The 22,378-nt window shown below is 35.4% G+C and overlaps 1 protein-coding gene across 1 annotated transcript; it reads right to left on the bottom strand.

Annotated features, from left to right (window-relative positions):
- Positions 1-1,506: 1,506 nt before the first annotated feature.
- LOC100376855 (26S proteasome non-ATPase regulatory subunit 2-like) lies at positions 1,507-22,370 on the bottom strand. The gene is made up of 20 exons (XM_006811820.3): positions 22,182-22,370; positions 15,954-16,010; positions 15,211-15,375; positions 14,974-15,095; positions 12,490-12,717; positions 11,571-11,729; positions 10,688-10,832; positions 10,254-10,314; positions 9,439-9,591; positions 8,471-8,577; positions 7,675-7,802; positions 6,742-6,829; positions 6,166-6,328; positions 5,809-5,910; positions 5,180-5,448; positions 4,732-4,900; positions 4,074-4,295; positions 3,423-3,541; positions 3,072-3,186; positions 1,507-2,252 (listed from the first exon to the last, which is right to left on the bottom strand). Exons 1-20 carry the CDS (start codon positions 22,275-22,277, stop codon positions 2,185-2,187), a joined length of 2,736 nt encoding a protein of 911 aa, XP_006811883.1. The 5' UTR covers positions 22,278-22,370; the 3' UTR covers positions 1,507-2,184.
- Positions 22,371-22,378: the final 8 nt, after the last annotated feature.

Genomic DNA, 22,378 nt, shown 5'->3' with positions numbered 1-22,378 from the left:
GCAATTTCAAGCAATTGCAGAAGAAAGCAATGACCTATTTAAATGTGCTAAATTAAGTTGGAGTTGTTAGTATTCTTGCTAAATTGTATGGTGGCCATTACAAGACAATCATGGCTTTACTATCATATATTGAAGATAATATTTGGTAATCGTAGTCCTAAATAACTATTAAAAATAGCTAGACGTTTCGAGCAATGGCTCTTTATCGATAGCATAGAAGCAAGTGTGATAACGTACAGGTAGAACATAGGAACGTAAGAACGCGCATGAACTATAAGTTAGAATCACAAAAAATTCCACAATAGAACAAATAACGCGCCTTAGGTAGTGAGCTCAACAAATGAGTTGAACTGTTTGTTAATACCATGGGGTTCTTTAGTACCAAGGCGGAATATAGTTTCCTCCTCGACACGCCTGAGCTGATTTTCGTTGCCATTGACAACACATACACCAGAAATAGACATATCTGTAATATTATGTCCACTAGAATTAAAATGAAGTGAAACCGGATAATAACGATTTTTCTGTCTAGTTTGCCGTAGATGCTCAGCAAACCGATCACCCAGTCGACGAACTGATCGGTTTGACCATCAGTCAGCCATTTTGAATCTGATCTGAGAAAAAAAATGATACATGTATCAAGGTCTCGTGTTCAATTTATGTACCCAATGTGAATGAAATGCGTTCATATACGTGCAAGTTTTAAGAACTGCAGAATGCTTAATTGTGATGAATTTTTTCAAGAAAAATGGCCACCATTCAGCCATCTTGAATTGGATCATGAAACAAATGCCTGAACTTGTGCATGATATGATGTATGTGTAAAAAGTTTGAATGTGATCATACAACGTCAGACATGATCCTGTAATTGCATTTGTTAAAACAAAATGTTCGCCAGTCAGCTATTTGCAGCTCGATCTGGAAAAACAGAGATCCGGTTTCGAAATGATTGATTTTTAGCACAAAATAGGTCACAATCTTTAATTGAATTGGGAAACAAATACTTGTGCACAAGTTCGATATGTGTGACGTGTAAAGTTTTAGCCCAGGCATGTCTGCACTGAGGTGAAAATACAAGTCCCAGTCTAAAAATGATAAATAAACAGTGCAAATAGTCACAAGTTAATATTTACACCCTTTCTCCATGCATACATTTTCAGTGCACTGTTTATTTATCATTTTTAGACAATCGTCCATGGAACAGTAGCACCAAATAATTTGGAGCAACATTAACTCATTAGTGACAAATAACAGGTGTAAACCCAGACAAATTTAACCTAAAGCTTGAAGTTATAGCAAAATATTATGCAAATTAGATAATCAATATTCAAGGTTTGTAACCAGAAACTAATCAACTTTGCAGACTATTGAATAGCAACTGTGTATTAAATTTTATCAAAATCTGATAACTGGGCCATGAAATATCAGTGGACAGAAACAAATCGATGGTAACTCAAAGACTTTTGTCTTCACACAATGGAGACAAACAACAAAAAATAGTGCTAGTCTTGGTGAAATAAATTGGTTTATTGAGCTGTTACAGAAACTGTCAACAAAACAAATTTATATAGGTAACAACTTCCTAAAATGATATAAAGTTTCTCTGCTACAGCATGAAGGTGTCACCAGAATTTGTTAGAAATTATTTTTTCATAAAAAAAACAATAAGTTGACTTCGAAAATTACACCCCTTACCCTCCAAAAAACAACAACAGAAAACAGTAATCTAGACTAGATCAGTTCCGGCATGCAAGTGTATAGAGTGGTATAGCAATCCATTAATTATACTGGTAATTGTTTACAGAAGAGCAAACAACTAGAAGGTAGTTTTTAAATCTTCAGGTACACGTACAAGATTCAGAGTTATTGCTAAAGAAGTTTTGTTAATACATAACAATCACTACATATAGCATTATATCCTGCTGGCACATGTGATAAGCCAGTACAGCCAACTGAACTTCAACCAGAGTAATATACAATGATAAGCTAAACCAGTTGTTCTTTACTTCAATATAACTGATTTTGGGGTTTCCCTCAGAGGGCAATAAAAGTAACACGTGTACAAGTTGTTGTAAACAGAGAAACTTTAAAATTGGGGCTCAATTGTTTTTGTTTGTTTGTTATTTACAGAGAATTATAGACAACTTGTAGAAATAACTCATTATATTAGGAATAGAAAACGGTCTAGGTTTCGTAGTCTGGATTCTTCTTTAAGATGACAAAGCCTTCCATCACAGGGGTTACAGGAAGATCTGAGAAAGTCAAAGAGTTAAGGAAAATACACACTAATAAATAATCGGTTGTGGATAGCAACCCATTAAGCCTTATATCACAAAATGTTTTACTAGATTGGGGCGGGGCACTTGAAGCATTGCCTTCAAATGTAGAGCAGCACTGTTCCAACAATGTGAATGAAAAATTATTGATATCACTTTAAATGTAAACATTTAAAATGTCGCCTAATAAGGACTTATTTTTACATCATACAGGCGAAGGTCAAGGGTTATTCCACAGATGCAAGGTGGCAACTCATAAATGAACAATTAAATTAGCAATAGCATCCATATACTAAACAAGTGTGTATATGGAGTATACTACAAATACAAATGTGGAGAGAGAGAAATATCAATGATTCACTGTGGCAGTAGAATTTGTTTTGTACACCTTGTCAGCTATGTTGCAAGCAAGCAATGTTACCTCCAAATCTTATAACGATCTTCTGGCTTCCTGAACCATGCTTGCAATACAGATGTACTAATTACCTGATGATTCGCTGTATTGTCGGCCATTTAGCCGACGATATAATTATTGTTTTATATATTATATTAGTGTATTATTGTAATTATTATATTATGGCAAGATTTATGAAACAAAAGCGCAGCCACAGTAAGCAAGCCCAGAACAAGACATTCAGGAATTTGGTGGGGGAAAAACATAAAAATAGATGGAGCTTGTTTACAACTGTACTTGACTTGAATGTCACAGTACTGAACTCATTTGATTTGTTTACAATTTGTGCAAAAACAAACCTTTGACAAGATTGAATATTTGACTGTGTCAAAAAAGGATACATTCTTCTGTTGCAAGTTCAGCTCTGTCTCCAAACTGTAACAAGACGGGAGTGGTATACGTCTGGAATCCTGTAATAGTCTTAGGTTTACCTGCCTGTCCTACAACATCCACTGCCTGTACAAATGAAAACATCAAAATGTACTATTCATGAGTAACATAGGCCAACATAGCACACATCAAAACAGTTCTTTTTCATATCACTCAAGTCACACTGGGAAAAACCACATCCTTAGTAAATAACAGTAAAAATTTATATAATCCTGTCCATGCTGCACCTTACTGATATATTCAGTGTCCACAACAAAACCACATACGCATGCATATTATCAAGTACACAATGCCTTACTCACCAGACCAACACGAACAGGTACAGGAAGTGGTCTGAGCTGTTCATCGAAGGTGACCAACATCCTAGGTTGCATTGCAGATACTAATGTGAACAGTATGTAATGGGATTTACCTAAAATAACTGCAGAGGAAAAAACATTTTATTATTTCTTACATGCATATACATACTACACGTCTACCATGAAGAAACTACATGTACAAGTACAAAGGCAGGGATTGTACTAACCCACATATAAGCAAGGTTGATGCAATCTCGTACTGCCCAAGTGCTTACCAAAAAAGGGAAACGTGCAAAAGTGTTTGTTACACCTTCAAACATGTTCATGAGGCACATTACGGATGCATGAATTCTATTGTTCATGTATAATAACATCAAGTATTCATTACTGATTTTCAGTTGCAGCAACAACCAGCAGAAACCATACTGTAATAATTTGAGTGGATATTACAAATTCAAATAGATATAAATATATAATATAGTGTTTTAGTGAAAAAAAAGTTTGCAAATACAAAATATTCACTCTGCTGTTGCCACAGCACCAATCATAATATAGACAAGCATTGTGGCAAGAAAACCAGCAGCCCAACATCGCAATACATGCTGCAGTGACAGCTGTATTTACAATATAAATATACTATTCAACACAACTTACTATTTTTGACATCAAGGAATGATATTAAAACAGCCAGTAATCCAGCCGTTGCCACTGGACTGAGTAGTTGTCTGTCGCTGTGATATGGACTTAATGTTAGTGTTCCTTTACCGAGATGCGTTAAACCTTGCGCTAACCTCACCATAAATAAATTATTAGGATCTTTGTGATGATACTGTGCTAACTGTCTCAACATGGCTGCTAATCTAGCATTATTGGTTCCTGAAAACAAAAATAAGAACCATACATCACACAGTATTAAAACATTATAGTTTATCATATCAGAGATCCACACACGTCAAGAACTTGATTTTGTGTATCAACATGAGATCAACATGTACATCAATGTAGAAAGTCCATAAGTCTGTTGCTTTAATATGCAAAAACAACTCTAAATTTTCTGAGATTTAGGCAAATAAAATGTCAATGGGTTTGAAAGTCACTGGTCTCTGCATATAAGCAGGATCAGTAATTTGGCGACGCTCTTCTATTGTAATCCATTCAAGAAAATTTAATGGAATACTTGTGAATAACTGGGCTACAGCTAACTGGGAATTATCTGCCCGAAGCCTGAAGTCTTGAATTAGTGAAATCGAGAAAAATGCCAATAAGAATTGTATCACTAGTCACTAGTGCCAAATGATTATGTACAACTTACCTGCACCCACTATACCCATGGAGAATATAGCATTATGTGCCACTTCAGCATCGCTGTCGTGCGAGAATTTACTGAGCGTGTCTAATACTTGCAGTCTAGGGTTAGAGACTGAAATCAGTCCAAGCGCTAATGGTACAGCACGTCGTATCACTGGCTCACCATACCGAAGCTGAAATTACAACATTACAAATGTGAGACAGAGGTCAAATAATGGAAAAGACGTGCGACTATAAGTACCAGCATATGATAAATCTACAGAATTTTCTCAACAAGCTGTTTCTCTATAAGCCTACATATATGTGATAGAAATGTAGTTGACATAATCTTGTTCAAAGTTCAGTCAGATTCAGACATACCTTTTATAGCAATAACTATTTGTGTTTTTCCATCGTTTTTCAATCAAAAATACATTTTATAAAAAATTGAAATGTACTATTAGAATACTTACCAAATGTCCAAACGTTCTGACTGACATTTCTGATCCAATCTCTTCTCCCATTGAGATCAAAGCTATACCTATAACAGCAATACCTTGATGAGCCGCAGCATCATAACTAGACTCCTCAGCTTTCTTGTCTTTATCCTTATCTTTTTCCTTTTCTTTGTCAGATTTCTCATCTTTCTTTTCAGTTTCCTTAGATTCTTTCTCTTTGTTTGGGTCGATGTGCTCGCTGCATAGATGTAAAAGTTTCTGAATTTTTAACACGTTGCCAGTACCTAGTGGAATGAAGAAAACATTAATGTCAGCATCAGTATATCTTGAATATATGGTATAAGTTTGAATCAAAAATAGTGATACCTTTCTACGATAAAAATGGCTGCCAGTGAGTCATTAACCTTTTCACCACTCGGTCCCCTTTTTTCATCACAAATTCACGAAATAGTTCCATTTATAGTCTATAGTATAGACTGTGACAAAAATAGCTAAATTTTTTGAGTAAAAACTGACTTAAATTTTTTCTGTTGGCTCCAAAATTAGGGTTCATTTTCAGAAATTTTAAAGAATACAACAAAAAGTGCGGAACAATTTGGGCGAGAAGTCTGGTGGAGAAAAGGTTATAGTTTCATAATACTTACCAGCATATGCACACACCTCCACCAGTATGTTAGCTATACTTTTCAGAGGTTCAGATAAAACCGCTAATGCTGCTAATGTGGCATCTGCTGCTTCTTGTTTTCCTATTGAAATAATATATGGTGTTGATTATAGTCATAACATATTTATTCCTCTATACATGAAAACATACAAAGAATTACAAAGTCTTCAATGCTAGCAAATCAACACAACAATTGTGAAAAAAAATCACGGTTTACTTTGTAGAATCGAAAATAATCAGTAAACAATACAATATCTGACAGATTTCCTGTATTAAACTGGTACTCTTTCATATGCGTTTGTAATAAAGGGAATACATTACTGCAAGACATGCCTACCTAGGTATGCAAGACCTAATCCCAGTGCTAGGTATCTGGAAAAAGTCTCTTTCAATTCCAGTTCAGTTTTTTCCATCATTGTTTGTAGGATGGTTGATGTGACCTCCCCATTACATGTACCAACAGCAATCATACCGCATGCCAATGCAGCAACTCCAATCACCTGAAACATCAATATGGTCAAAGCACGAGGTCTTGCTGGTCATCATTAACATGAATTTTTTCCCCCTCCATTCTGTAACTAATTATGACAAGGCAAATGTGATATGTATTGAGGACACAAAAGTCAAGCGCATTCTGTCGAATCTGATTAGACACCTTTCTCTCGACAAAAATGCCGAGTGTGAAGCCTCTTAGATCAAAGTCTTTCCTGAATACCAGATTGGAAAAAATGTTTTTCTCATGGAGAGGATTGTTAACAAGAATTGGTCACTTTTCATGACAGCTGCATTTTGCTACTTCAATCCAATAACTTAGAGTAGTCCCAAGCTTTATCTATAAACAATCTGATAAGGATTGGAATGCCAGATTTGGTGGTAAAAGCAATTAACAGAACAGAAAATGAAATGAACTAACCTCCATTGTTGATTTACTATCAGCCATGACAGGTAACAACAGTGTAAGTACATCCTCTCTATTGGAACCAGCATATGCTAAACCAAGCCTAGAATACAAAACGATAACAAGATAATTACTACCATGCAAGTACATGTATCACATGCTTTATCAACAATGATGACCAACAATGTGTTGTAGGAATGATTCAAGATACACAGTACTGTAGTCAAATACATTTCTGTTTATGCTAATTAAGTTAGTTGTGCATACATGTACATGGGGAGAATTGTTTCTAGACAATGTCTGTGTAGACAAAGCGAACATACATGCCGTAACTATCATGCTCTTCCGAATAGTGCCAAGGGTATTCAGCTCACAAAATAATGTGGGGGTAGTCGCTTAGTCGAGCACCCCACTCGAAAAATTGGTCAAAAGACAATTTTCATTCACTATGAGAATAGACAAGTACATACAATTATTTTATTGCATAATTATTGCCTTCATTTAAGTTACATTGAATGAGAACAGGACGATTGCCAAAATATTAAGAGTATTTCTAAAAGCAAATACAATTCAGAGTGGAGAACACAGTGGTAGAAACAAGTTATTGTAAATGACAGTCCTCTTTTGTATTATAGGCATGACTACCGAGGCAATATCCATAATATCAACACCAACATGTATGAGATATTGCTCTGTAGAAGTGGGATCTTTGAAACAAGATAGCCATCAGTCAGAACTGGGGCATAATAATGTGTGAAATTTGGTAGCCAGATGGGCACCTACAAAACTTTAGAAGCCTGTCTAAAAAATAAAGGAACCCAGACAAAAAAATAACTTGATAGAAGACAAAACAAGAGAGTATAGATTGTGAGCCTAAAAGAACTAGGAGAATTTGGCTCCCACTATTGAAATCTGCAATGCTTATCATGTTAGAAGCATGATACATACCCCATAATGGCTCCGATTCTCATGATATTTCTACTGTGTAAGACGTAATCAGACAGCAGTGCTATGGCAGGGTCACAGTCATTACGTACTCCAGAGTTCACAATGCCACAGGCCAGCAATGCACCAGACTGAAACAGAAAATTTAATAAAAATATAGTATACTATTAAATATCATATGTCATATTAAATGACACCAGGATGGAATGATAGAAGTACATAACAAAATAATTAACATTATTATACATCTGTCACCTTACACCATAAGTTACAGCGTGCCATAATTTTGCGGTATTTTCATCCTACCATAAAAGGAAATGCAAATTCCAAATATGGAATGATTATGTGCGTAAGCATAATAAAAACAAACATGGCTGCCACTAGGTTTTGTTTGGACTCCACACAAAGAAGTTTTCTGATTCTGTTCTAAATTTTTTGGATTTTGGCATTCCCATGATGTATCCTTGGAAGGAAAAGATGTATAATAATCAGACAGTACGCTGTTGCATCGACCTCTGCTGCGCGTCGGTTAATACTTCCGCTGTACTGTCTTTGTGCATACTTTGAAGTATCCTCATAATAACCTCATAGTACTATATACTGAGTGTGAAGTTGATTCTAGGCCGAACAGTGTACAAGTTTAACAATTTGTTTATCTGGTTAACATTTTGTTCAGTTTACCATCGGAAGTAAAACATGAATGTGGTGTAGCACAGAATTCCATAACCCTGGAACAAGTATACACATATTGCTCTATGCAGACACTTGTAAATGACACACAAACCGGTGTAGTACTCACCTTAATGTAGTCTTCAGAGGAATACAAGTATTTATCAATTTGTGTTAAACCACCATCAACATCCCATAATAGTATAAGACCTAACGATGCAGCAGTACTCAGCATGCCTGGATAAATATACAAGATAGTAAGTTATTTTCACAATAAAAGTTTTCCACTCAAAACCCTAAACACTACCTACCCTTCATAATGCATATATTTGAGATTGGTTACTTCACAGATTCAACATTTGTAACAACATCAAACTAAATACTGCGGCTATTACTGTTTATGCCAGACAAGAAAGTAAAGACCATAGTGCCAATATATGGCGTTAAACCTGCTCCGAGTCTGAATTGGGAAATCAACATTAGCAGGCGATGAGCTTCATCTAATTTCCCCTAAGTATGGTGGTTCATAAATATACATGTACCCGAGACAGACATAAAAAAGCTTCTTAATCACAATCACCAATTTCTTAATCTTCTAAACAAAGTAATTACAGATCCAAGCACTGAGGGCACTATTTCAACATTGGAGCAATAAATTTGCACAAGTGTTTCGTTTTAAAAAGGAAAAAAGCATTTTGAATGTAGCTGTACTTTGTCTCAATGTCAATGAGATAGCGAGTACATTCTTTACTATTTGCAGTGGGAACGCCATGGACAGTATGAATAGAACTGCTATGGAACTGTATTACTGCACTTACAATTTTTAGTTAACTTAAAGTGAGTAATCACATTGAAATAGAGCAAATTAGTTATCAGACTACAAAACTATTTAAATTGTTTGAATATTGTCCTTTACTCACTGATTTCTAAACGTTGTCAGTCCTAAATCATTAACATAATTACATCACATTCTAAAGAATGATGTAACCAGTCCAGCTGTCATGAAAGTTAACAGAATGTTTGGTTAATTAAAAACACAGATTAGTGCAAAACTATTTCCAATACAAACGACAAGGCACATAAAGCAGGGATACTTACCATGCTCCTTATTTTTATAAATCCACATGTTGCCATCTTCTGTCAATAATTTATCTTGTCCAAAAGCTGCATTGACAAAACCATTTACAAAGGAGGATGCTAAATTTTGTCTGGCAGAGTCAACTTGAGAACCACTAGGTCCAAATGACGGCCCTATAAAAGATTTTAAATTAATAATATGAAATCTGGCTGTGAGAGCATTCACTGGTTGTCACAAAGACATAGCAAACCTTCAAATAACCAGTTTTGGCAGGTAAATACTGTCAGTGAATGTGTCAAACACAGGAGAATGATAAATGATCTAAGAGGAACATCTCTAATAGAAGTACACTTGAACCTTCAAATAACCAGTTTTGGCAGGTAAATACTGTCAGTGAATGTGTCAAACACAGGAGAATGATAAATGATCTAAGAGGAACATCTCTAATAGAAGTACACTTGAACCAAAAATTGCATTTCATGTAGACATGATCATTAAAATAGGACTTATTTTGACCAAAAATATATCCCTTATTTATCTGAGTGCATGTGCTACTAATAGAGCATATATGGTAAGAGATAAGAGATAATTCCGATGCTATATCTGAGAACATATATCCATCAAAACCTCAAATTCTTTTTATACATAATTTAAATTACTACGAGTAATTTTTAGAGATTGTCCTCATCATGGAAGCATCGACGATATTTTTAGAGTGGAGGGAAGGAATAAATTAACACAACTAATAATAATATTAAATAAATAAAGTAAATAAAGTATTTAAGATCAAGATGAGAAATGCTGTGAATTATAAACTGACACTACCAATACTTACTATTTGCTTCAAGATGGCTTTTATAAATGTCTTCCGGAACTTTAGGTTCCATGATATCTAACTGTAATGCAATACATATATAGCTATAAAACTTTGATCAATTCAGGAACATGATTTTTTCTAGAAGAAGACTTGATGGTAAAGACAAAATTTATTAAATATGCAACCAGGCAGACTAAAATGATTTTTATCAATATAAATAAAACACGTTACAAATTTTTGTATTTTTTTTTGTTGACTAATGATTTAATTACTAGAGCTAGTACTAGACAAAAATGGCAAAATCCAAACAAAATGCGTGGGTGAAATACATTGATTTTTAACATAAAATATGAATCATGCACAATTCTGTTGTATTTTAAGGTCAATGGTAAAATAGACGATATGTGCAAGAACAAAAGAGTAGTGGAAGATATTAAAAAAAAAGTTCTTACCTCACGTGCAAGAGCAAGAAAATTACTATTTAAATGAACATTTGACATAATCTCTACTAGGTCATCATACTCATCCATATCTTCATTCAATTCTAAATAACACTGTTGTCTTCCCAACATAAACGCCATCTGTTTCTGGATCAAACTGCAACAAAAATAATATTACAGATTTCAAAGATTGATATTTACCATTTATAGGAAATCAAGAACAAATTCTAACAGTACACTGTTTCACATTGACACTATCATATAAGCTCATAGCAATAACAAAATTTGAAGAGATTCATTCCTCTTTTTGGAAGAGTGCATGAGAAGGCAATTTAGGTTTAGGACAGGCAATGTAAAAAAGTAGAGTAGTGATGACACTGTTAAAAACGATGGGAGTAAACAAGTATTGTGAATCTTTTAATAGCATGAACATTTATGATGTGAGACAAGTGGATTTCTAAGAAAGCAAACCAAATTAGAGGAGCACTGGATCTCCAGTTTATAATAATATTATTCACAATTGTACAACGTACACTGTGCAGGCAACTAAAATCAGGAGAAACCAGATTGATGCGCATGGCAGAAGAAAAGTGGATCATGCAAAAAGAACTCTGCAACAGACCTGAGTCAGTTTTCAGATGTGCCCTATGCGACACAGACTGTCATTCTCGTATAGGAATATTTAGCCACAGTTGACACTGTGGGGCTGATGTCAATTAGGATTCTACTATGGTCAATATTAACTGACGGAGGCCAAAGAGAATATTCACAACAATATTCTGGTGCGGTTCACAGAAATAGTTTGATCAAACTAGTCTAGTCTATGGCCAAGAATCCTATTGAGATAATAGAAAGAACACAAAACATGACTTCTCATCAGTAATAGTAAACTTACATATCTTTACATGATGAGAATATCTCTTCAATTAGCTCTAAGTCATTCAACTGCATTGCTAAGCGAATCGCCTCTGGGTATCTATCAAATCTACGGAAGAGTCTCAAGGCAGTCTTCAGTAATGTGGAATCCTCAGGTTCAGCTACGTAGCTAACACAACTGTCAAGTATAGAAATGAGCTGAGTATGCTAAAATATAAAGCTATGCTGTCACATAGTATATTATAGTGACAGCGGCTAAAGTACAACTTGATTTTCAGGATTTAATGGCAATTTTGACAATAAACAATTCAAGCATCCATGCAACACAGATAAAAAGATTATCCTGCAGCAAAACATCAGACTCTAACATTGGTCATCAAATTCCACTTTTATCAGCCAGCGCAAAATAAAACTGCATCATTAGTTTTATATTTTCGCTCTAGAGCTATTGCCAATGGGAAATCATTTAACAAACAGACTATATAAATATACTGTAGAATACTTTATTTTCGCTTGGAATTTATTTTCGCTATTTTCGCTGAAGGGATGATTCCGTGAAAATAAAATCCAGCGAATAAACTTTTTTTCCTATATTTCACATTAAACTCATCAAAAATCAGTGAAAATAAATTCCATACAAAACGCCCAAAAAGTCTTTTCAGCGAAAATTAATTCCAGCGAAAATAAAGTATTCCACAGTACATCACAGTATTCAAAAGAGCAAGGGATAAAAAAAAGTCAAAACAGAATCTGGTGAGAAGTATAGTTTGCTGTTTAACAAATGAATATAAACCTAAACTGGTTTTCAGCAAAAATATTATTGCTGTACGATTCTGGTCATTGTTTCCTCTATACAGCCTTTATTATAGTCTACAGACACTACTCCTATATGCTATAGGCGAATAATGACAAAGACACACAAGTACATAATACCATACCTGGTTAGATACAGACATACTCTAGGATAGGAACTTTCATCAACACAAGAATCTAAAAGATCAAGGCGTTCTATTTCCATCAGTAGATCACACGCCTCTGCTTCGGCATTATGTTTGAAGTTATATGGCACAATCTCATTGGCTAGCTTTACCAGTTTATCGCGGTAATTTGCTTCTGTCTTTTCATCAGTTTCTTGCCATGCTTGGCCAATCTCACCAGCAAGATGCCTACAAAACGATGATGGAAGGTAAGAATTAATGAGACAAATGAACACATACTTGAATGCAGCAGCGATTCAGATGCCCAAACGAACATCAGTAATTTGCTGTTACTTTTTCAAAATGTCCTAATTTTGTTCTATCATTTCAAACAAAGCGTCTAAATGTTTTCTGTTAATTTTACTGTTTTACAACCATAATACAACAAATAATTAGAAATGTCCAAAAATTTCAGACAAAATGTTCCAAGATAATTTTGAAACAAGTGAACTGCCATCTACATTGTGTGCTTTGGGCTTGCGTTTCACGTTTTTGCACAGTAAACAAAGGATTCCTTCATTATCACCAACAACCATGTGTGTTAACTTTCACTCATGATCTTTGAAAAGTTGCATGCATCCACTAAAATATAATCGCGTGAAAATTTGAGCCTAATTTTTGTTAGCCCTGCAGTATACATACAAGTTTGTCATCAAGTTATACCGATTGCATTACAATATGTCAATTTTAAAAATAATGTTTTGTTGACATTTCAAATCATATATAAGAATAAAATCCTTATGTACAAATATTACTTTTTTTTGTAATGTGGAAAGTTGACTTGCAGCCACTAAAAAAGTTGCTTTGGCAAACAATTTATTTGCACGAGGCCACCTGGCTATCTTATTCTTGACTTGACCCCCAAAATAAATATCTTAGGAGCTAGCATACTCCTAACAATAAATTCTAATATGGAAGGCGACTGAATGCCTGTGTAGGGCAGTGTTCTCCCCAGGCCAAAACAGCGTCTTCGGCCGCGACGCGATCGGATTTGCCCGCGACGCTATGTGTTTCCTCCGCGATGCTATTATTTATCCCGAGATCTGATTTCTTCAGTCTCTCACAGACTGTAAAGTTTCCTGGCTAACTAGTTAAATCTACAAATGCATTGTATTAACGCCAATTTCCCGGGATAATCCCCTGTTGTTTCTCATTCGTTGGATATCGTTTTAAAAAAACAAAGCAGTTCTATAAAAACAAAGCCGTAAGCCCCGGTGTCAATTGCTCTTTGCCAAACGTATATTCATATGCAAATGATATAGTCACACTTGGGGTCAAAAGCCACATGTTTCCGGTGTGTACGAAACGCATTTTCATTATTATTTTTAGAAATGTAGTCGTACTATTATTCTAAGTTTTGATTTTTGTCAGTATTTTTGATATTGTATTTGTTTTTTGAGATCAAAATGTGAAAAAATATATATTTATGATGTACCAGCGAGCGTGAACTTCCCACTTGGATCGCATATCGTGCTCAGATTCGGATGAATTAAGTGAAGCATAATTGAAAATAATATATTTATCAAGAAACGTGTGGAAATTTGAGTGACACTTGTGTTATTTCTTGGAAGAAAAGCCTCAATTTTACGTGGTACTGGTATAACAATGGCGACAATTCGTAATTCAGACCTCCGTTGTCTCGAATTGTTCACAATTGTGTTGAACAGACAACATCGATGATTAAAAAAAATACATAAAGATGGATAATTTCAGCCAGAAAAACTATTATTGCTCGAACATAGTAGCGTAAGTATCGTGACTCGTAACAGTTGTTGTACTTAACCGGAAAACAACAGAAACGGAAGACAAGCAATGAGAATAATCAACCCAATGTTTAATTTACCGGGACTGAACAGGGTTTTATAAAGTTGCTGATTGCTGGGCCAAGCAAAGAAACAGAAAACTCAGTATTTCTGCAGGACATTTGCAATACTAAACATGCAGTGCAATAATTGTATACAGATTGTACATAAAATAAATAGAAAAAAAGGAAAAAAAAAGGTTTTGTTTTATTTCCCCATATGACAAACAATATGTTAATTTATGCTAATTATTATGCAAATTAGCCGCGGCTCTATGAAAAATTTCTGGAGAGAACACTGGTGTAGGGTGATAAAGTATTTCATAAAACAGGCCTAAAATGCCACAGTCTTTGTGTCATGTTCAATATGACACCATGTTATGTATATAACGCTTGAAAAAGATTAAAATGAAATGTATTCACATTAATTTAATTTTAATTATGGAACAGGAAAGCACAATACTTCACTGTACCTCAGTAATTTGATATGACGACTTATATTTTACACAACCTCAAGGAAAATGACATTAAATACACGTGTACATGAGACTGCAATCTTTTCACTAGCGAATAAAACTAAGAAATATCTCTGAAAGTATTTATTTTCCAAGGAATAATAAAGATAATTTGTGATTGGAACTGACCTGACATACTCGTGCCCCCATGATTCTAAAGATTCTTTTGAGCCTACGAGACGATATTTTAAACATTCTCTGGTTTCACTCAGTGTCATCGCTAAGACAGAAACAATATCTGCACAAAACCTCTGTAGAAAAAACAGACAGCATGATGAGGTGATCTGAATACATGTTAATTCAACAGTAAAAACCTTTGCAAATTATTTTGTTTACATATTGTAATATTTGTATACCGGTATCTACCTTATTTTCTCCATCTTTTATCTTTTCATAGACTTCTTTCAAAGTACCGAAGTGAGGTCGTAGAAACTTGAGCGGTTTTGGCACAGAGGTCATAGAACTAGTGGAAGCCCGGATCTGTGTCCTCAACTGTTCCAGAGCTGCCTTGTACAACTTTTCATTACTTTCCTATGGAGAAAGATGCATTTCAATGAAAATTTGTATGATCACTGTTATGGTATTGTATTAGATGGTGCAATGGCATTGTAACTTTTTGAATAGTGTACACTGAGGAGTATCGGTAAAAGGCAAACATGCCAATTCACCATATACTAGTATTCTAGTAAGTAACTAAAATGGTCAGCAATACTCACTAAAAATCAAGATAGATGACAAGAATAACTACTATTTAAAATGTCCACTGAGTAGAATAAAATCAACAATACGAGTAGTATTGAATACTGAGACACCGAACATGACACAAGACAGCATTTTATTGGAGCCAACAAAAACATGTACATGTATACGTGTTTTGGCTCCAGCCAAGTTCGGCTCTAATAAACCCTTGGCGAGAACTCCAATACGGTTGATATGGCTCTCGTTCGCTCCGACCATGTAAACGCATTGGAGATAATCTCCTGTTAATCGGTGGGAGGAGCAGTAGTTCATCTCCGATAGAATACTGCAGAGTGAACGTAGCACAGTCCTGCACAACAAGACTGTACATGTACATAAAGTAACATTATACAAGACATGTGAAGACTTACCGTCAGTCTTTCCACCATCAAGTTCAGTTCTTCTTGGAGTTGTCTGTCTTCTTCTGTCTGAGAAGGCAAAAAGACAAAAAATGCAAAATTATTAAAAAGCATTCATCATACATGGAAGAGGCAGGCAGTCCTATAGATGCTACAGTATGACCCCATATTTGACGACTGTATGGCCTAAACTGCACTGTATTATACATGTATGTATTAACTCCACCACAGTATGTTTAAGTGTTGTTCTTACAACAAATTGACAATTGTACATATTTTTTTGTACTTGGCATATTCGAGCCAGTGTTTCACAATCAAATGAGAACAAGTATTCAAAACAGTTTCAGGTCTTTAAAAAATGTTCTGGAAGCTTTAAATTGCTCCCCTGAACAAGGTAGCGCGAGTGAATTATGAAGAATTAACTTATGAAAACCGCCTATCATATCGACAAAATCAGATTGCTAGTTGTAATATAATATGCAATATTGAATATCATGACCATCAAGCTACAACATTTCACTCAACACGAATTTTGGCTCGATACATCTGATCGTTTTTTTTGTTTTTGTTTTTATCATTATTTTCATTAAATTGATTATGTGGGTTATTATTCGAACCACAGGGTCTTAGTGGAGATGAACCAAAGGGTAACAAGAGAAGTCGGCCAGCAGGAGAAGTCGGCCAGCAAAACAACGGAGAAGTCGGCCAGTGCGAGAAGTCGGCCAGTGAGCATCGGAGAAGTCGGCCAGTGAAACATCGGAGAAGTCGGTCATTACGTACATACTACGTTCAAACATATTTACATTTTTTTTCTCGAAAAGTCGATCATTACTGGACATGGTACTTACTACGCTCGTACATATTGACTACAAATATGTTTTCGTGCGTCAAGTACAAAAGTGAGGAGTCGGCCATTTCGGTACAGACTTCGTTCGTACATAATGACTACAAACATTGTTTTTCATGTGTCAAGTACGAAAGTGAGAAGTTGGCCAGTACAGTATAGACGTAAGTCAGAAGTCGGTTTTTACAGTACAGATTGCGTTCGTACACTTTGATTACGGAAAATGTGTTTTCGTGCGTCACGTACTATTAAAAAAATGTGAGTAAGTGAGAAGTCAGCTATTACATTACAGACTAGGAATTCAATGTATTTAATTGTTATTTTAACCATATCCGTCTCCCAGGAGACGCGATTGTGTCTTGAATAAACTAAACTTAATTGACAGTTAGTGAATAACATGTCTTTCTATTTACAGAGTACTGAAGGGATTTCAGAGTGAATGCATCGGACTGAAAATGTTTTTCTTGTTTGTGTTTAATAAAGATTCAGTTGTGTTGTGTTTTTGACGAGCTTTAGCGGCAGTCCACTCTGACAGTAACCTGCGTCGTACCGCAAAGCACATTGTTCAATCATGGAGCTAAATAAATGAACATCCAATGTGATTGTATTTGTTATTTGTTATTTAGTATATTGTGTTTTTGTTTTTTGTTTTTTATATATATATATTTCTCCTTGTACTTTGTGACCATTTTCTTTCCCTCCGGGGATTGTGTAAGAGTCAATAAGTAAATAAATAAATAAAAATTGTATTGTAAAACCAAAGTCCGGTTCATACCCGTCTGATTTAGTCTGTTATTCTATTTAATAAAGATTGAGCAACATTTGAGCGCTATTATTTTGTGTATGCCAAGTACATGACCCCACAGGATGTATGTCAGCAAGCATCACATCGACCCGATTAACATCTATTGTCCAAGGTGATAACTGCCGATGTTTTTACAGACAAATTGCGTTTCTTTTATTATAAAAACACCGACAAAGATTACACTGCTATTGAAGGTGTACAAAGGCCACGGATAATCGGACTATGCTTTGTATTTATTAACCACGGGGAAATCCATTTTTTGTATTTGATTGACTAATCGGTCTTTAAGGTACATACTACATTCGTAGGCGTTGAGTATATACAAAATATTTATCGAACGTCAAGTACGGATTTCAAAATATAAATCTCCATGGTATATCTCTGTTCACCGCACATACATTTTTTCCCTAAATTGCCGACATTTCGTCGTACCATGGAGGTAGAAAAGAGAAGGACTCCTTCTCTTTTCTACCTCCATGGTCGTACATAAACTAAAATTATCAAGTGCGCTAAATTATAATTACCATGTAAGTACCGTAAGCACAGTTTATTTTGTCCTTTATGTAATGTTTATTTGAAGGCTTCATATTGAACGTCGATCAACCATACCTGATACATTCCCTGTGTAACTTACATATAGAACACTTTTCGAGATGTTTACAGCGTCTGCAGCGCAATGGTATACAGTCAAACCATGGAGGTAGAAAAGAGATACCTCCATGGTCAAACACAATAAAATGACAGGTTCAAATCCAGGTATGTATGACGTCAGAGACGTGAATATTTATTCTAAGTGCCGGTGGTGGCGTAAAATCTGGACGTAAAATATATCTTATCCATAGGACTGGTTCGATCCTCCATTAACAGATCAAACAATAGTTGGATGTGTTAAAGTGTTTCATTATACCTCCAGAATTGTTGTAATTGTGACACCACTTAACCATTTTTCCATTGTACTAGCTGTTAATATTTGAACTTGCCGACTTGATAATGCGTTGCTCTTACGGCCATATCGTTTATCATCGCAACTCGATTACCTTTATGTTATGTACTTTTCATGTTTTAAAATAAACTTAAATGCTGACTAATAAATTTCTCTAGTGTTTTTTTTCAGCGCCGTTTACTTTCGTTTATCATCGCAACTCGATTACCTTTATGTTATGTACTTTTCATGTTTTAAAATAAACTTAAATGCTGACTAATAAATTTCTCTAGTGTTTTTTTTTTTCAGCGCCGTTTACTTTCGTTTATCATCGCGACTAATACATTTCTCTACGTCTATGTTATATATCTTATCGAAATTCCATTAGCATTTATAATATGTAATGTGTATTTCAGGTTTTGACTATTTAGATTTTTGTTGTAATATCAGTTACGTTTACGTTATATATTTTTCGTTGTTCTAAATAAACTATTTTGAATAATTCTATCACTTTGAAACGTCTCTAGTTTTTTTATTGGCATTTTCTGGCAACGGAACTAGGCTACTTTTATGTGATGTATTTTTACTGTTTGGAAATAAACTATGGAATGCTTGACTTTAAAATGTTTCCAGTTTGATTTTATAAATAATTGTCATCCAACATCCGTAAAAAACAGAAATAAATAAGTATCTGTGATCCGTAGTCTAGACTCAAGCCAACGTCTCTCTATTTCCACATGATGTGTCAGTTGGCGGCGAGATGACTGTAAGTTCATATCACTTGTTTGGATGTAGTACCTAAGACAAAGCATTGTAATCCAGCAATAATCGCTTAACATTTTGGAAGAAAAATACATCTATTTTATGAAACACCGTACATGTACTTAGAAAACGTTGTTAGTTGCCATTTATTAAACCATGGATCTAAAAAATAGTTCCATGATTAAACGTACATTATACGTAACGAAGACGGCAAATACATTTTTTTGTTCACGTTAAAATGAATATAATTGATGTGTATAATAAATGGCAACAAATGACGTTTTCTAATGTACATCATTTCATAAAATCATACGGCAGTTCAAACAGTTGAGTTGACGTGAACTTACATAACAACTATGAAAGTAGCGCACATCACGGGTAGCAGTTCAAATACGCAGTTCAAGCACTTCCATTGTGATGCATAACTTCACACTTTCGCACCCTCGGCAAGTTCAAATATTAACAGTTTAGACAATGAGTATAGTTGTGATTAAACACGACATTATTTGTTCCTTTTAGATAAATCATTGTCATTGTTATGTATTCTGTGCAAAACGAAAAAACTTATATTTTATGCACAAAACATAATTAGTTCTTTCTGGCTAAATAACTATGACCTTACAGGTAATCTTCCCTCACTGAACTTCCGTTTTGCCATAAGGTTTTACTGAAAGAGAAAATCAAACATTGTTCTAGTAATCACCATGCACCGACACATTGCCACCCCCGTGAAAAGGGTGGTAAAGCCAGGCTATCCACGTAACAATATGGCCGCCGGCACGTTCTCTCAACTACAGGTTCGCATTGTTTATTATTCATGGCACACATGTGTGTCACTGCAAGATTTCGTTTTAAAAAATGAAGATCCAATGATAACGTATGAGTAACAAATATCTGTCAAAAGTTTCTAATAAATATTTCAATGCGATCACCCTGAATGAGTCCCAAAACTGCCATGTATCGGCGAATGGTCAATATTTTTGCTTGTCGAATGCTGTGATGTGGGGGTCGCCTGGTACCCAACAGCCCTACATGCAGTGGTTGTACTATTATAGTAGGTAGCTTGCTGCAGTTTATGCAGCTCTCTTGGTCGTGGTATACGTTGCGGGCGACCAGAGAGCTGCAGTTCCCTTCCCTAAAGAAATGCACAGATTTTTAAATATGCCAGTTATGTATCATTAAAATTGTGATTGTAATAAAATTACCTCGACTTGTAGGAAAAAATAGACAAATATGTTCTCAGAAATATATCTGTTACTGATTACAGCAAGCTTTAAGCAAATTTGCTCGTGTAAATGAGACTATTTCACGTTAAAACTGTGCCGAAGTGAAACCTCCGATTGAACGCAGCCATTTTGAAGCCGACCTCTATCACGTGACTTGGCTCTTTTAGTGACGAGTGTAATCACGTGACTACAGCAGACGGCCATCGGCGCCTGTCTGGGACAGCGCTTCATGTGACGAAACAACGGCAGACGGCTTTTTATAATTTTAATTTCATTTCACCATTAAGTGACTCATCTTTTTTGAAAAAAATCAAATAAAGTACATGTATTATTAAAAATATTTTTTTCAAGCAGTTTTATTTATATATTGTGAAAAATCTAAAAATAATCTTGTAACTTGCCAAAGAGTGTTACAAGTGACAGGAGCAGACAGCAGACAGCATGGATGAGTCTTTTGACCAGAATCTGAAAGATATTTTTAAATTTGACCTAAAAGCTCAACAAGTAGAAGGTACTACTTGTATTTTAAATAATATACACACATTGGCCATATTACCAACAGGGTATGGCAAAAGTATGATGTATATTTTACCACCAATGCTCCTCAATATTATGCGGAAAGAGACAACAAGCCAACGGGGTAATGGTTTCAGCTTTAGAACATTCACTAATGCATTGTCAACAGTTTCTGAGGTTTTAAGTCTAGATGCAATGGATTGCCTGCGATACCCTTTAACTTTTTTCTGAAACTCGTCTCCACAATGAATGCAAAAACCTGCCATTCTCAATTTTCAGTTAAAATGTCAACTGCGCATGCTTCGTCATTGTCATGTGATCAGGACATATGACAGAGGTCATCTTGAAATCCGTCGTTCAATCGATTAAATTACGTTCGGTCTAATTATACACAGAAATATATACTTTTCAAGAAGAAATAGTCCTTCATTTTCGGTCAGTAGATACCTAAGATGTTTGTGTTTGCAAGGATAACTTTTATTCGTTTTAAATTTCATTGAAATCGTTCGATAACATCAAAAATAGCGTGCGCCCCGGGATCCCGGGGCGGCGAACTGTGCGGTTCTCAATGGACGCGATCTGCAGCTCTATGGCCGCAACGTAATATCAAAATAGCTTAAGCGGCCAATAAGAGCTGCTAAACTGCAGCAAAGTAGGTAGCCTATATGAACTCAGCAATTTGCTCTGTAGCTTACGAACATAGATTTGTACAGTCTTCCTGCCTATTAGTAGAGTTGAAGTGGCCGACTTCTCCGCCCGGCCGACTTGGTGACTGGCCGACTTCTCCTGCAGGCCGACTTGGCGATTGGCCGACTTCTCTCGTATTCGAACCAAAGTCCCAAGCCCATGAAAGCACCATAATAAATACATTGATAATAAGTACGAGGCGCCGAAGAATGTATCATTTTCACTATTACACACTTGACCTTCACTACTATTGAAAAATGCGTCAAATAAATATATCGTAGTGATACACCCTGATGCAAAGCAGACACAAGTGGATAAAACATTGCTGCAAAATATCTATGGATTTGTACACGAATGACACAGCGAAATGGAAGTGTGAAGCACATGCCGGTTCGAGGGTATTTTTCACACTATCTTCTTGATTCCACATGGATCAGATATTTCTCAATGCATCTTTAATATAAACCACGTTACTCACCAGTTCAGGTTCTTTTTCTTCATCATTTTTCTTATCTTTCTTCTCTTCTTTCTTCTCAGAGTCGTTCTTCACGTTTTCCTTCTTAGTGTCCGCCATTTTAATTTTACAGGCAATGATTCACGGGAAACGAAAGGGTGCACATTGCTGACGTTGTTGGCGCAATCACCAGTCACCCGGCGGCCCTTGCGTGATATGGG

Source organism: Saccoglossus kowalevskii, chromosome 7 (genome assembly GCF_978046115.1).
Source record: "Saccoglossus kowalevskii chromosome 7, keSacKowa6.1, whole genome shotgun sequence".
Lineage (NCBI taxonomy): Eukaryota > Metazoa > Hemichordata > Enteropneusta > Harrimaniidae > Saccoglossus > Saccoglossus kowalevskii.
The sequence above is the reverse complement of the archived record's forward strand: the minus strand, read 5'-3'. Positions and strand labels throughout refer to the sequence as shown.

What these genes read in the sequence shown, in the direction of transcription:
- LOC100376855 (XM_006811820.3), bottom strand. Translation starts at nt 22,277, where the DNA reads ATGGCGGACACTAAGAAGGAAAACGTGAAGAACGACTCTGAGAAGAAA. An exon ending in CCTCTGAAGACTACATTAAG is followed by an intron (nt 7,803 to 8,470) that starts GTGAGTACTACA and finishes TTTCTGTTTCAG; the next exon opens with TCTGGTGCATTGCTGGCCTG. An exon ending in ATTCCTTGATGTCAAAAATA is followed by an intron (nt 3,542 to 4,073) that starts GTAAGTTGTGTT and finishes TTTCCTCTGCAG; the next exon opens with TTATTTTAGGTAAATCCCAT.